At 43.1% G+C, this 14907-nt stretch overlaps 1 protein-coding gene across 3 annotated transcripts in view; it reads right to left on the bottom strand.

Moving 5' to 3' along the window:
• The window catches only part of trpm7 (transient receptor potential cation channel, subfamily M, member 7), a 42756-nt gene that overhangs the window by 4208 nt on the left and 23641 nt on the right, over positions 1-14907 (bottom strand). For 2 of the 3 annotated variants that reach the window (XM_064336525.1, XM_064336524.1), the window contains exons 12-33: positions 13546-13680; positions 13375-13428; positions 13128-13268; positions 12729-12863; positions 12300-12577; positions 11920-12148; positions 11511-11666; positions 10735-10878; positions 9540-9668; positions 9097-9348; positions 8328-8502; positions 7568-7700; positions 6830-7014; positions 6593-6725; positions 5102-5802; positions 2571-2665; positions 2123-2213; positions 1904-1983; positions 1649-1686; positions 939-964; positions 292-345; positions 30-77 (exon numbers count right to left, since the gene is read on the bottom strand). In XM_064336525.1, the coding sequence (XP_064192595.1) occupies positions 30-77; positions 292-345; positions 939-964; positions 1649-1686; positions 1904-1983; positions 2123-2213; positions 2571-2665; positions 5102-5802; positions 6593-6725; positions 6830-7014; positions 7568-7700; positions 8328-8502; positions 9097-9348; positions 9540-9668; positions 10735-10878; positions 11511-11666; positions 11920-12148; positions 12300-12577; positions 12729-12863; positions 13128-13268; positions 13375-13428; positions 13546-13680 (3412 nt within the window). The remainder of the gene's footprint in view (positions 1-29; positions 78-291; positions 346-938; positions 965-1648; positions 1687-1903; positions 1984-2122; positions 2214-2570; positions 2666-5101; positions 5803-6592; positions 6726-6829; positions 7015-7567; positions 7701-8327; positions 8503-9096; positions 9349-9539; positions 9669-10734; positions 10879-11510; positions 11667-11919; positions 12149-12299; positions 12578-12728; positions 12864-13127; positions 13269-13374; positions 13429-13545; positions 13681-14907) is intronic. The other variant, XM_064336526.1, reaches the window with a different exon arrangement.

Genomic DNA, 14907 nt, shown 5'->3' with positions numbered 1-14907 from the left:
GATCCTATGCATATGTGAACTTAACTCACCTGAATATTGATAGCTTATGTCCATAGGCTTGAAAGGGGAACCAATTGCTGTGGAGCAAGAGAAAATAAGTTTCAGCTACTTCAGACAAACTGACATTTGAAGCTACTGGCCATAGCACTGAAGACAGTGAACAACGTGCAACCAGGGGGGCAGACTCTGCCAGACAATTCAGAAGTAGCTACACTGCTTCAATCAAGATACATAGACAAGAAAACCAAACCAAACCAAACGAAAAACCAAACAAAACACAAACTGACTCACAGTCTTTCCTGGCCCCCAGATGTGCGTGTCTGGACGTGTACAGGCATGCTGCAGCTGTTATTATAAGTGAATCAACAGACAGTAAAAATTACACCACTTGTTATAAATCCTAATAATAAATGATTCCCTGTTGTTACTTTAACTGGTTGAGACACAGCCTCTCTCTTCCTGTCCTGTGTGGCCTGGGCAGGAGAAGCCTGACCCAGAGGTCCTGACCAGAACAGGCCAGAAGGGCACGGTCCTGCCATATCAACCACACGGTTCTCATGAGGTAAATACCCACTGGTAATGAGGCTGGGAACAGCACTACTGAGATTAGGCAAATAAACCCGAAGCTCTTAAGCCACCTTTAAATGAGTCCTTCAGACAGTGATGGCACTGAAGTACACTCTTCGGTGTAAAAATAAAGAAAGGAAGAAAAGGAACAAAAGGTATGCAAGTGAGCGTTTGATGTGAAATCTGACAAGCTAGGGTTTGTTTTCAACAGCTCGTAGGAGAGTGGTCTGTCACCAAGAAACGCTCAGAGGAGTGCCTTCTCCAGGGCTCTGCATGTGAGAACCCATTCCCCACGGCAACACCCATTTCCAGTTCATAAGCAGCTGCATTGTAAACTAAGAAGTTTTTTCAACAGAGAAATGATATCCTACCATTTAAGGCATCTTCTCCTGGGGTTCTGCAGAGAGAGATATAAAATGATTAACGTAAAATCCCAGAAAAACAACGTACGTAGTGAATCACAAATCACTATCAACTGAGCTTTTTAAAACAACCAGTGTAAAAACTAACATCTACTTATTTATCTTCCAATTTTGGCAGCAGTAATTCATTCCATGGTTGGTTGCGTTTATGGTTGAGCAAAAACTGACTCACAGTTTAACTGCTAATTACCAAATTAATCATTTCCCAGTCACTGAACTAGCTGCAAGCGAGAAATTCAACATTTTCCTTCCATGAAGAGAGCTGAAATCAAAAATCGTTCCAATTCAAAAATATCAAGAGGCCCGATCGAGGCAAATGCTTCACTGGCTGTGTGCTGAATGGCTGAATGTTTTCCATCGCCATGGAAACCCTAATATAGGACTGGCAGTGGGCCACGGGACTGCCTTGTGGAAATTCTTTGATTTGAGAGAAGAAAAAAAGGCGTCCTTTCCTGAGAGGGGAATGTGAACCCTGGTCTCCCAGGTGAACTGCTTGCACACACAGGGAAGTCAGACATGAGAAAAGACTAATCAGGGCTTTCACTCCTGACCCTCAAAAAGGCAATTCTCCAACAATAAAAGTCACAAACTGGTTTCACCTAACCCCAGTGAATCATTAACACAAAGTTGATTTTTGAAGATGGCTCCCAGATACTCACAGACTGGTGGCTTGCGATGACTTGCCTTGTGCCCTCTCCTGTATATTATAAAATTGTGGGGAAAAAAAAAGAAGTCGAAAAGTTAAACCGAACAATGATGGAGAGATTTACTTGTACGATGTGAAATGGGTTTGTTCTATTGGTTTGGGGCTGGAACAGTCATTGCAGGAAAATGAACTGAGCCCCATTCGCGGCTGGGGCTTAAGCTGGCGGGTCTGAGACGGGGGGCAGAGAGACCAGTGCACACTGACTCACCAGCTGATGCGCGGCCCTCAGGTCCTCATGGAGGGGGATATCTTCGGCTGAGACGCGGCTCCTCTCTCGCTTGCTCAGCGCTGTATCCGCGGCAATGGCGAGCGTGGCGGACAAAACCCAGTTAAAGGCCAAGATCGTAAACGAGGCGCTACAGATTTCTGATTTTGACGCACTCTTTCTCACACAGGGGGAAAGGCTGTTGAAACAAACTTGGCTTACTTGTTTCGGGATGGAGTGAGACTGGGTTCATATCAAACTCAGTGAAGCCTGCATATGAATTGACTGTCCTCAAATGACCTTCAGGGTGAGCCTTGGTTGCAAAAAAAAAAAGACAACAAAAAAAGCAATTTAGCCACAGTTCTGCCTACTCTTTGTGCAGGGAGCCATTGTTTCCTATTCTGGACTGTTCCATTTATCCTTTTGAGTGGTTTCTTTACTATGCAATGCTGCAGCTTTGTTTCAAACACAAGATGACCAGAAAGGTCAATTGCATATGCTATGGCCACTCTTTCTATGGCACATGATCACTCTTAACAGGCCATCTCAATATAAACCGTATTCTTAACACAATTACAACCAGCCACATCTCTGATCATCTCCCTCTAACATTTTGACCCAGTTGCTTAAAATATACTTGTTAAACGGAAGCATAAAGACAGAGACTGACCATTTCTTTGTCCTTCTTGGATGGACTGAGCCATTTGTTTCCAGCAGTCACATCTTTCGATAATGATCTCTGAAGCTCAGAGTCCTCTTTGTGACCTGAGGGTGAGGTAAAGGGAGGCCACACACGAGCGTTAGACAGATCACAAAAGACAGCAGTGCACAGCAAAAGCTGTGTCTGAAACAGACACACTAGCAAAAGCAAAAACTTCACTTCAAATCACTGCAGTTCCTAGATTAGGGGCTGTAAAAAGTCTGGAAACACTGGAATCACAATAGCTCCACCACCCAAAACACATCATTGCAAATGTTTTGTAGTCAATCAAGTGACAGAGACATAACCTATCACCCAATGAAAGACAACAACCAAAAGGAACCAGACACAGTCAGTGGCATGCGCTACTGCGAACAGACAAATGGGGAAAAGATTGTTTGCTGTTAGGTCTTAATGAGGCCACAGGCTACAAGTTTGCTTCCCAAACTTTCTTTTCCACTGTATACCCCTCATTCCACATTCAATATATTCTTACCCATTTTTATTAAATTTTTTACCACAAAAGAAAACATATATTTGCAAGGAAACCTAAAACAAGAATATACACATCTTGAGCGTATTTTAAAGGACTGAAAGTAACAATATGTTGCACTCCCCGACTCTCTTCAGCCCAGCAGAGGTTTGATGAGAACAGTTTATACATACTACTGTAGCTATGCTCTTAAATGCTATGTAGCACTCTAGCTAGTCATACCTATTCCGTGCAGAGGGATACCAAAACAACTGAATCTAAGGAGTTTAAGGAACATTTTAATAATTCACTTTGAATTTATTACACTATTTTGGCCATCACGTCCAGTGTCTTTTTAATTTAATTACATGGTTGGTAGCAAATTTATTAGATGTTCTAGTGGAGCCGTCCTGGAGTAGTACAGGCATAATGGGCAGGGAAATTATTAAATCAGTGAAGATAATGAGGAAGTAAGCGCATAATTGTTTTTTATTGCGTGACCATATAAAGTGGACCCAGTGTTCTCCATTTCTACTTGAAGTCCGTTTACAATACTAGACTGATGGTGATAGTTAGACTCGGTTAGCAGCTGCAAAATGCACTGAAGCCATATCAGTAGCTACCTTTCTAGCTGATTTTCACCCATGTATTGAAACATGTTGTTGCTGTTGTATTTCTCCACAGAACTCTCAAAGATCCCAGCGATCCAGCTTCTTCAACAGTTTTTTTTTCTTGAACCATAGATATCTGCTCTTGAGGTTCTAGATTGAGCTTTTTAAGCCATTGAACATGTGTGAAAATTAACCCAATCGTTTGACCCAGGCCACATCGTGAGGACATATGCAGAGAGGGACTTTGCTCCGAGTACATTTTAACCTCATAATATAGTCAAGGAAACTGCCAGCACTTTGCCTTCCCAAAGCCTGTACATTTCTGGAGTGTATCTGTGGATTCAGTGAACATCCCCAGGTAAAGGTGACACTTTACAGTGCAACATAGTACTGCCTCCCTTATGCTGACTGGCATATTTTTAGTAGCTTGGGAGGAGAGGTCCCATTTAATCTAAAATAATAATCAGGTTCATTTATATCATGATTGGGCTCTCTTATTTTGCGACTGCTACAAGCACTGGATGAGAATGTTTGGAACGTATTCATGGCTTAATCGTGATCACACTGATATGCATTAGGTCAGGGCTGATCAAACCTGTTCCTGGAGATCAACAATTGTTTTCATTCCAACCCTACAAAGTACACAAAGACCATCTGGTCTTTGGTAGAATCGAGCGTGCCAAATTATGGTTGAAATGAAAACATTCAGGAAGGTAGATCTGCAGGAACAGGGTTGGGCAGCAGAGCATTAGGTGATATTTGGAGTCCCTTGGGAAGCAAGCCACCCTGCATAAGTTTGCCAATTAAACTCGTCCATTGTATTAGAACTCATAGTGCCGATAGCATTAACAGAAAATCACAACGTGAAACATCATCAGATTGTGTGTGAAATCAAGCAGGCGAGAGGTGAAAGAGGATTTCAGACATGATTTGTTCACCAATTGAATGTGGTAATCCATGCCCAGGCAACCTGTTCTCCAAAGTCAAACCTGTTGATCTGGCTGCCTTATACAGCCTGTTCAGCCTTCCTTTACAACTGTGCCTGTGCACTGAGGACTTTTGCTGGACGCCATTCTCAGTGCGGCGCTCTCTCTCCTGGCTGCTGCTGCTGCTGCTGCTGCTGCTACTGCTCTCCGTGGGTCGGACCGCAGGGGCCAGCTCACAACCCGGGAGGGGGCTGTTTCTCTGCACCCCGTTCTCGGGCTGGGGTTCGGGAACAGCCCGCCGCGAGGTCCGAGCTCCGCGTTCCCCGGCGCGGTCGGAGGCCGTCTCGGCGCGAGCTTCGTCGGGGCAAAAGGCCTGATTGACATACCCGCCCCTCTCAGTGGAAGCAGGCATGAAACGGGACCCTGAACATCTAGGCATCCCCGGCACAGTGACAACAGCAGGACAACGGCACATAGCGTCCTTGTACTTACCGACGAACGCCCCAAATTCTACAAGGGGGCTTTCAGGCAGGACGTCCTGGGGCCCTCCGGGAGAGGGCACCCGGGGGCTTGAGCCACTGGGCTGAGAAGGGGTGCTGACAAAAAACTTTGCAGCTGGAGGGGGTACATTTGGCAGACTGCTGGGCGAGTCACCGCACTGGAAGTCTTGTGGACGGGACGCGTGCCTCTCCGCAACGGAGTGGCCCTTCAGCCGGAGTTCGGGGGGGGAGACGGCACTTTGGGTTAAGGCACTGCCCGAGGAACCAGCCTCTGGAATGTTTGCAGCCCTCCTCTCGGGGCTCAGGGCGCTGTCCGGGCCGAACCTCCGGCCGACCGCGTCCTGGGCCCGGCTGCCGAACAAGGAGTCCGCGATGTTGCCTCCGCCCTGCGGGAAGGAAGGCCCAAAGTGCGCCCCCACGCTGTGCTTCACCAGCGCCGAGGACTTGGACTGGGACCCGATGTCCGCCTGGTTAGGCCCCAGGTTCTTGGAGATGCTGAGCTCGCGGGTGATCTCATTGTGCACCTTGCTGGCCTCGGACGCCCTCTGCGCGGTCAGGGCCTTCAGCGTGTCCACCGTCAGCGCCGACAGGTCCTGCAAGTGGCCGATCTGAGAGTCCAGGGTATGAAGGGAGCGCTTTATGAAGTTCACCCTGTTGCCGACTTCCTTCAGCTGTATGCACATGTACTCAACCCTGGGGAGGATGTGAAAGGAGGGGGAAAGGACTCATTAATTATGTTGATGCTTTCAATCATCAGATGAACTCAACATTCAACATTGTGACAGGTATACTGTGGAGAGAAAAAATCTTTAGAATGTATTCTTAACGTAAGTTTCATTTTCAAAAGCATGGGATCTTAAAACTGATTCATATTCTTTTAAGATGATCCTTTGTACTTTTACTAAAATATTTTCTACATTCACAATAATTAAATTATTTTTATAGTAGAAAAAGGAAAGGTGAGCATCAGTGCATTAAAAATAAGGAAGGAGCTTATAATAATACAGATATTGCAGAAATCCAAAAGTTACTTTTTTTGAGAGGTTCAAAAGATAAGCGGTTACCAACAAGCCTACAAGTACATCCAAAATCCAAGATGTTTTACAAGATATTCAGATACGGGATGATAAAGTATGAGAAAATAACCGAAGTATAAGAAAAATAGGGCTGCAGGCCCTGATGGCATATATCCAAGAGGACCGAAAGAACTAAGGAAGATTATTTCTAAACCACTTTGCAAGCAAGGCAGTAGAATAACAAAATATAACTGTGCCGATTCAGAAAAATGGAGGCCTGTTAATATAACTTGTACGTCTATCATTAGGGACAAGCACAAATTATTCCTGGAAAAAAATGTGTCATATTCCAGACTGAGCCAAGATGGACCAAATGACCTGTTCTGACCAAGCACTGCTATATTTTGATTTTCTGCTCTGGTTACATCCAAGGGGGACATAAATGTGGAAATGAAGATGTGGCTGACCTGTCCGAGGTGACCCTAATTCTCTCCTCACTCCCAGAGTGGAACTGGTCATCCTTTTCGTGGAAGTACGTTTCCACGCACTGCTCTTCGAAGTCGTGGAGCTTCTTTTGGTCTTCCTCCGTCAGAAAGAGTTCTAGGACAGGAAATGAAATAAACATTAGTTGGTTGCACACAGTAACATACATGCACAGTTAACATTCAAACTGATGGGGGTGGAGCACACATGGTTGCCCTTACTTGGTCCGTATGTCCCACTGCCCTTCTTCCTCTTCCGGCAGATGCAGGAGAAGAGGGAGACCAGGTGACTGAGTAAGATGAGTGGAGGAGGGAGGACTGGTTTCTCATGGTAAGCCATGATGAAATGGTATCGCTGGTACTTCCACACCAGATTGGACATGGATTTCACTTGTATGTACACATTGCTGTGGGAAAACAAAGGAATACAGAATAAACACGCCATTTAATCATGGTAGGTTTAATAAATGAGATCTGGCAAAACCCCAACCTGCTGTGTATAGTGCATTCAGAAAGTTATTCACCCCCATTGATTAGTTCTCATTTCTCTCTGTCTAATTTAAATATATTTAAATAGATTTGACAAAAATTTGCAAAGCTCATGTAGCCATAGCCGGGATTCAATCACGTTTAGATCAAACTCTCCTTGCCCCCCCAGGTGCTGTATCTAGTTAACGAGCTAGACAGTGGTGCAGAAATATACTCCAGTAGTCCCCAGGGCTTGACATTAAATCTTGTGGACTGTGCCAGTCTGGACTGTGGGCAGTAGACTTGCAAGGAGGTGCAAAATTGGTAAGCAGAATATCTGGTGTACGGAAGAGTGAAAAGCAGAGGAAGCAGGCTACACATACGTCTGCACGTTCCTGAACTGATGGAGGATTTCATAGCATAAAATGTTTTAAAAACAAAACCCTCCCATATACTCAAAGCAATCAAATTCATAACAGGAGTCCAACGTACTTGAAGAAAGCGATGAGTAGATTAACCATAAGAATGTATTGAACAAAGAGGTAGACTGCTTGCAGGAGCGGTGTCAACCACACTCCAGGGCCACAGAGAGACTTCACATGATCCTCACTGTTATTTGCACAAACTGAGGGGGAAATAAGACAAGAAAAAAATACATTTAAAAAAATGTTCACAAGCATTAAAGTGACATGAACTTATACTATACCTCCAAAAAAGTAGGCTGATGCCACATTTTCTCATTTGCCCGGTTAAAACAATGATCTATGGACATACCCATGAATGAAATTGACCAGTGGTCACAATAGCCCATGGAATGCTCTGTCTTTGGAAGGCAGAACATATCAAAATCTGTGTTTTACGCTAAATCCCTTGTGGTCTGATAAAAATAATTATTTTTCCATAATATACCAACACACAATAACACAATAAATATATATGTCATCAATAACTTTATAATGAGACTTGTAACAGAAGCGGGATGAAATAGCAGGATTAGTCAGAAAGACGACTGGCTCAAAGAAACATTTTGTTGTGGTTCAGGTCTGGGTCATTGCCCAATGTTATCTTTAAAAAAACAAAACAAAATGGGTTTATAGAACGCAGCACATTTTTTGTGCATTCTGGCTCTTTTATTCTGTGTCAAAAAAAAAGCAGAATGGGAACATTTGGTATGGGAGGAAAGGTCTGATTTCCCTTATTGGAGGTGGTCTCATTCGCTGTTGCAGAAAAACCTTTCAAACTGCTCCCTCACCATCAATTTCGTAAGCGTACACTTCACCATACATCATCCAGTAGGGCTGGAACACAACATCTTTAGCGAGCTTCCAGGAGGGTTCCTCATTTGGGTACAGGATAGCTTTCCTGGGAACCCCGTAGCTCAGAAGCACCACTATCATTATCACAACTATGTAAAACATGTTCGCCACCTGCAAATACAACCAAGGGACGGAATGACTCAACAAAAATACTTACAATTTCAAGACAACAATGTGGCATTTACTTCAATTACAGCAACTTATTGAATGAAAAGCACGATTTTGTTGGCCCGGGTAAAATGAGTGTTTTTTGATTTCTTAATATAAAAGATACGATTTCACATTTGCTTCTATTTGTAACTACATGTAGTACATATACAATAAATAATACATAAGAAGATCTGACTTCAAGGATCACAAATCAAGAGTGGATATACATACATGCACGTACACACACAAGCATATACTTTTATATATAATACGGTATATGGACTCACACATTATAACCACATCTAGCTGCAAACCTTAAATTTATTTTTAGCTTCCAGTTAATGGTGAACTTTTGAAAGCCATATTTTCAATATGATTTATGTATTCCTTCCCTGATGACAATCAAAATTAAATTTTACCCATTTAACGACTGTTTTTTTCTTATTTATTTAATAAAATAACCTGGCCTTTAAAACAAAAACAATTTATGACAGGGTTGCCAGTCACTAAAGATTCTTATTAGATTTCACTTACATAAATCATTAATCTACTTACCATTTTACCAATCATCATGACATAGGGTCCAGCCTGCTGGTTCACAGCCAGAATATCCAAGAGCCGCACGTACCAAAATATGATATTCAAGCAATAAACGATTCTTCCGGCAACAAAGACATCACCTGTTCCAAATCTCAGGCCAAACCCGACAAAGAATGTAACAATTGCAAGGAAGTCCGAAATGTTAAAATAGTCACTGAACCAGACTTTGACCTTTTGGCCAATTTTTCCAGCTTCAGACATAAACATCTAAGAAAAAAAAGACATGAAAGGTTGAATGAGTGCACAGCATAGAAAGGAAATCAGCAGATAAGAAATAAAGCTGAAGCCAATTAAAGATACCCGCCCCTAATCAGGGACCACATCCAGAACTGGTGAATTAGGATTGTTCATTTTCGAGCCAAGGTAGCAGCAGTCTGCAGAGGGACTTTTTTCTGTACCTCGCGGATCTTCTCGATGGCTGAGGTGAAGATGTAGAGGATGACACCCCACTCATGTGGAGAAGGCCAGTTGGGCATTTGCACCAGGACGACGTAGGAGTACAGCATCAGAAACACAAGGTATGCCAGCTGCAGGATCACAATGGGAAGACAGCACTGTGAATAGGACTGAGTCCTGACTCTATTCCGACCTAACACAAATGTTTGTTTTTTCATTTTCTACCCAAGTGTGAAGTTCTTGTCAAAATATGTTGTATGGCAGGTAAATCCATGCCCACATACCTATTAGAGGTAGATAAACTACAGAAATGACATCAGATTACGGATTTATCACATCTTACTGCTTAAATAGCAGTTCTTTTCTTTACTGGGGCCATTTTGTATCTAACTCAAAGGCAATTGCTGTCTCAACACATCACTGCTTTCTTCTGGGAAGTGACTGGAGACCCCATTTGTTTTTGTTTTTTTAGTAAATCATTATGTTGCCTGGATATTTTTCCCTTGGGGTGAAATCACGCTGTCATTACCCACAAAGTAACAAAGCAGTACAAATGCAAAGCACTCGGTGCAAAATATAACGGTGCCAGTCTGCGGATGTGATAAACTCCCTCCCCTGCACTTCAGTCGCGGTCATCAAACAGAGGCTTTTCCCACGGCTGCCAGCTACAGCAGGATGGGTAAATTGATTTTAATAGTCCACACTCCCGCCACCCCCCTCCCCGCCCGCCCTTCAAGTTACTGCATCTTCAAAGTATGACGCTGAGCCCTTTAAGTGATAAATACTACAGGAGTGTCAGAGCTTGACTGTTTAGAATGGGAAATTCAGGCAATAATTTGTCACTTTAGGTATTTTATCGCTACGCATGTGTGCCCAAGTGTGGCGGTGGACGCAAGGGCTAGAGAGCACAGGCCCAGAGGGGAGTAATACATCAGCTTTTAGTGCGATGTCACGTGTGTTTCGCGATTTTATCAGCTCTTCCTCTTTCCCTTGGTCGGGAACAATGGACTCCCTGCTGAGATATGCAAATGAAACTGCATTTACATTTTAAACTACAGGGCACCTGGAAAGCCGCCTGGAGCAAATCACGCTGCTGGAAAAGTATGACCTTGTTACCCAGCTGCCTCAAATTTCCACGTCAACGCTGCCACTTGGTCCCAGGGTACCCAGTGGCAATCGTCACCAGCATCAACTCACCGTGTTGAACCAAAACTTGACAATGGGAGCGTGGTAAAATGCATAAAACTTCCTGGTGATTGGTATCCTTCTTGGTCGGATGTGGATCTCAGTTTCGCTTTTTGCTTCGATGTTCTCATTTAACCTCACTTCCTTGAAAACATCCTAAATAAAGAACAAAAAACTACATTCATTAAAAGTATGCAACTCAACAACTTAAGAAAAGGTTTCATAATTTCTAACACTGTAATAGGTCCCGTTGTGATTAATTAATGGTTTGTCTTGGGCTGTACAGAACCTGCACAATTCTTTGGGCTTGCTTTCAAATTTATTAAAAAAAAAAAAAATAGGAATGTGAGATTTGACCTTTTTATTTCCAGAAAGGAAATAAATCTCATTACCAAAACCATTCAGTTTACTAGATCATTATTCTATTTTAAAGTAGAATTTTTGTTTTTGTTCTGAATGAAATGATACCAAATTTCATCATAGTATTTTAGTCAAACAATATTTCAGCGTAAGAAATACTACCCAGCTAATATATGTGAAATGAAATTGATTTAATACATTTTTAGTGTGATTACATTATTATATCAAATTACCAAGCCAATGATTCCTTTTGCAAGAGGATTTTACAGGGAAGGTTTATTACCAGCTCATGCCCATCAGTATGCAGTGCTTAAAACTAAAGAGCTTTACATTGTAAATGCTGGCTTAAGTAAAATTCACAGAAACCTTCAGAAACATACTTTACAGGTACATTCAAAATTAAGGGGGGAAAAATGCATCCCCCATACCATTTGGATGTCTTCCGCTGGATGCTGGAAGTTATGCTCACTGTCCTCCATGGTCATCTGATGGGCATCCTGTGACTGGGGAATATGAGACATCTCTGCTTTTGTCTTGTACTCCAACATCAGGATCGCTGGTGGCACCAGAATACTCAAAATGACCTGGGAGACAGATATAGATAACAGAAAAAAATCACATCACATATAAATAACACATCTGGCCTTAATTCACTGGATGCCAGGTTATAACACTCATAAAAGTAAATTTTTTAAAATGCAATTTATCACCAAGTCTTCAGCAATGACTAAAACCATTTTCATTAAAAAGTTAATTGGGATTAATTCCAAAACAACATTTTTATGGTGCCCCTCTTGTGAAAGAAAAAACAACAAGCAGACTTGGCAGGCTGGGCACCTTGTACCAGGAGTTCTTCCTCATGTTGAGCCGTCCCATCCACATGTCCGAGAGCAGCATCTGTGTGCAGGTGTGGGCTACGAAGGGCCGCAGCCTGGAGGCCACTGCCAGCTTAAGGCACGTCGAGTTGCTCCAGTTCTTCAGCTCGTAGGTCAGCAGCTTCATGGCCATCGTCTCGTCCTGCCTGAATGACTGTTCCAACAGGTCCACTGCCAGCGTGCCGAATTCACTGGAATCAAAAGCTCCCAATCACCAACAAGACTCACATTTCCAAAACCCACAGCCAGATCCCTCAGATGTTTCACTGCCTTAGACACCTTCAGAATTCAAGGGAAATGCTGCTGGGGTTTTTGTCAGCATTTTCTGAGGCCTGGACTTACTTTGAGTACTCTTTCAGCTCTTCTGAAGTGTCGTCAACCACATCGCTCTTCTTAGCCTCGTAGGCCATGGAGCGGCACAGCTTGCAGGCCACCAAGGCCTTGGCCATGGACTCCTCCCCATGCTGCCAGAAAAACAGAGACATCTTCTGCCTCTTCAGCAGCACCGCCCACACCAGCAGCTCGTTGAAGGGATAGGGGAACCGCCGGGTCTCCGGATCATCGATGTCCACAATCTCCTCCTTACTCTTCTTCTTGGACTGCTCTGCTGTGGACTCCAGCTAACAAAGACATGGAGTACCACTGTGAGAACATCCAGAACACCCATTATAAACAGACAAATATGTTTATTGCCATTAAGTGTGCAGATAATCGGCATAATTACAAAACTCGCTCAAGGAGGAATTTTGTATCAACATGTAAGTTTGGGACCTTGGGTTTGTATGGCTGGGCAGTCTTAATGAAGTGGTCGTGCCTTGTCTTCTCTTTCTTGTCTGCCTGGATGCTGAAGGGCTCGTGGGTTTTACGCAGATGGGATCCACCACTTGATGAGTGGCGTCCAGACCGCTGGTGAAACATTAAAAGGATAATAGTTTTTTGGTGCATTTATTTCAGACCTTTTATCTGACATTCCATGGGAAAAAAGCGTTCTCTCTCACAGCACTGTTGTTTCTCTAATCCATCTCTAGGATTAACAAGAAGCCAAGAAGTAAAGAGTTTACTCATAAATATTTACATTCTAATTTAATTTCATTTCCTATACAATTCTTTCTTGGGTGACAGCTGAATACTATGCCGTAAGCTGATATAGTTAGTTTTAGAATTATTTACCCGACTATTTCCATGAAGATTGTTGTAAATGATTCTGAAGCGCTTCCGTGTGTAGTTGCATCTGTACGTTCCACCCATAAGGTACTCAATGACAAGGCCAACATCAATCAGTGTGATTTTGTAATTTGGGGGAAGGTTACCCTATAAGAGAAAAGAGAAAGCCCACTAATGTGCAATACCTGTAAAAAAATAAATAAAACGGAAACAGTGTGTATCACAAATAATTGAAGAAAGATTTTTGGCCTACCTGTTTAACATCTCTTACTAGGTGAAAGAGTGTTGGATTTGTTGGGGATTGTTTCTACAAAGGAAGCAAAGACACAGAGATTTAAACTACAATGTAACAGCAAATGAAGAATGACGGCATAAGACATCCAGCTGTGGCGTAGAGGCCTCCTGTGCAGCTGTGGTGCAGTACCGTGTTGTAGAGCTCCTCCAGACGGGTGATGGTGAGAAACCTGTGCATGCTCACTCCATTCTCAATAAGCAGCTTCACAAAGTCCACCCGGTCCATCACCAGAGCATCCAGCATGGCCTGCTCCAAAGAGCCCACCTTCACGGGATACGGCAGAAACACACACATCAGCGCGTGCACAAACACATACACATTACGTTTATTTGTATTAATTTTCCTGGTAAGCAAAATTACCACCATATACACTACATTTCCAAAAGTATGTGGACACCTGGACATCACACCCATATGTATTTACTGAACATCTCATTCCAAAACCATGAGCATTAATATGGACTTGGACCCCCCCCCCCTTTTTTGCTACTGTAATAGCCTCCATAGTTCTGGGAAGGATTTCCAGTAGATTTTGTAATATGACAGCGGGGATTCATTTCCATTCAGCCACAAGAGCATTAGTGAGGTTGGGCACTGATGTTGGGCGTAGGGCCTGGCTCACAGTCAGCATTCCAATTGATCCCAAAGGAGTTTGATGAGGTAGAGGACAGGGCTCTGTGTAGGTCAGTCAAGTTCTTCCCCAACCAAACTCAACAAGCAATTTCTTTATGGACCTTGCTTTGTGCAAGGGGGCATTGGCATGCTGGAACAAACAGTTTCCCCAAACTGTTGCCACAAAGTTGGAATCGCACAATTATCTAGAATGTCACTGTATGCTGTAGCATTAAGACTCCCTTCACTGGAACTAAGGGGCCAAGCCAAAACTATAAACTTCCACAGACCATTATTCCTACTCCACCAAACTTTACAGTTCACACTATGCATTCCGCCAAATCCACATTCGTCCAGAAATTATTCGGTGTGCTTTACACCACTGCAACTGACGCTTGGCATTGCGCATGATGATCTTAGGCTTGTGTACAACTGCTCGGCCATGGAAGCTCTTGATGAACAGTTCATGTGCTGACGTTTCCAGAGGTAGATTGGAACTCTGTAGTAAGTGTTGCAACCGAGGACAGATCCTATACATTTCCACTTCACAATAACAGCACTTACAGTTGATTGTGGCAGCTCTAGCAGGGCAGAAATTTGACAAACTTGTTTAAAATGTGGCATCCTATGACAGTGCCACATTGAAAGTCACTGAGCTCTTCAGTACGACCCATTCTACTGCCAATGTTTTGTCAATGGAGATTGCATGGCTGTATGCTTGATTTTATGTACCTGTTAGCAATGGGTGTGGCTGAAATAGCGAAACCACTAATTAGAAGAGGTGTTCACATACTTGTAGTTTTTCGCACAATATATTTTGCACTCCTCCTGTTGACTTCTCACTTCTCGGTTTTATTTTTAAAAATCATGGTTATTACA

Source organism: Anguilla rostrata, chromosome 5 (assembly GCF_018555375.3).
Source record: "Anguilla rostrata isolate EN2019 chromosome 5, ASM1855537v3, whole genome shotgun sequence".
NCBI classification, from domain to species: Eukaryota; Metazoa; Chordata; class Actinopteri; order Anguilliformes; family Anguillidae; genus Anguilla; species Anguilla rostrata.
Note: the sequence above shows the minus strand (reverse complement) of the source record. Positions and strands in the feature narration are given on the sequence as shown.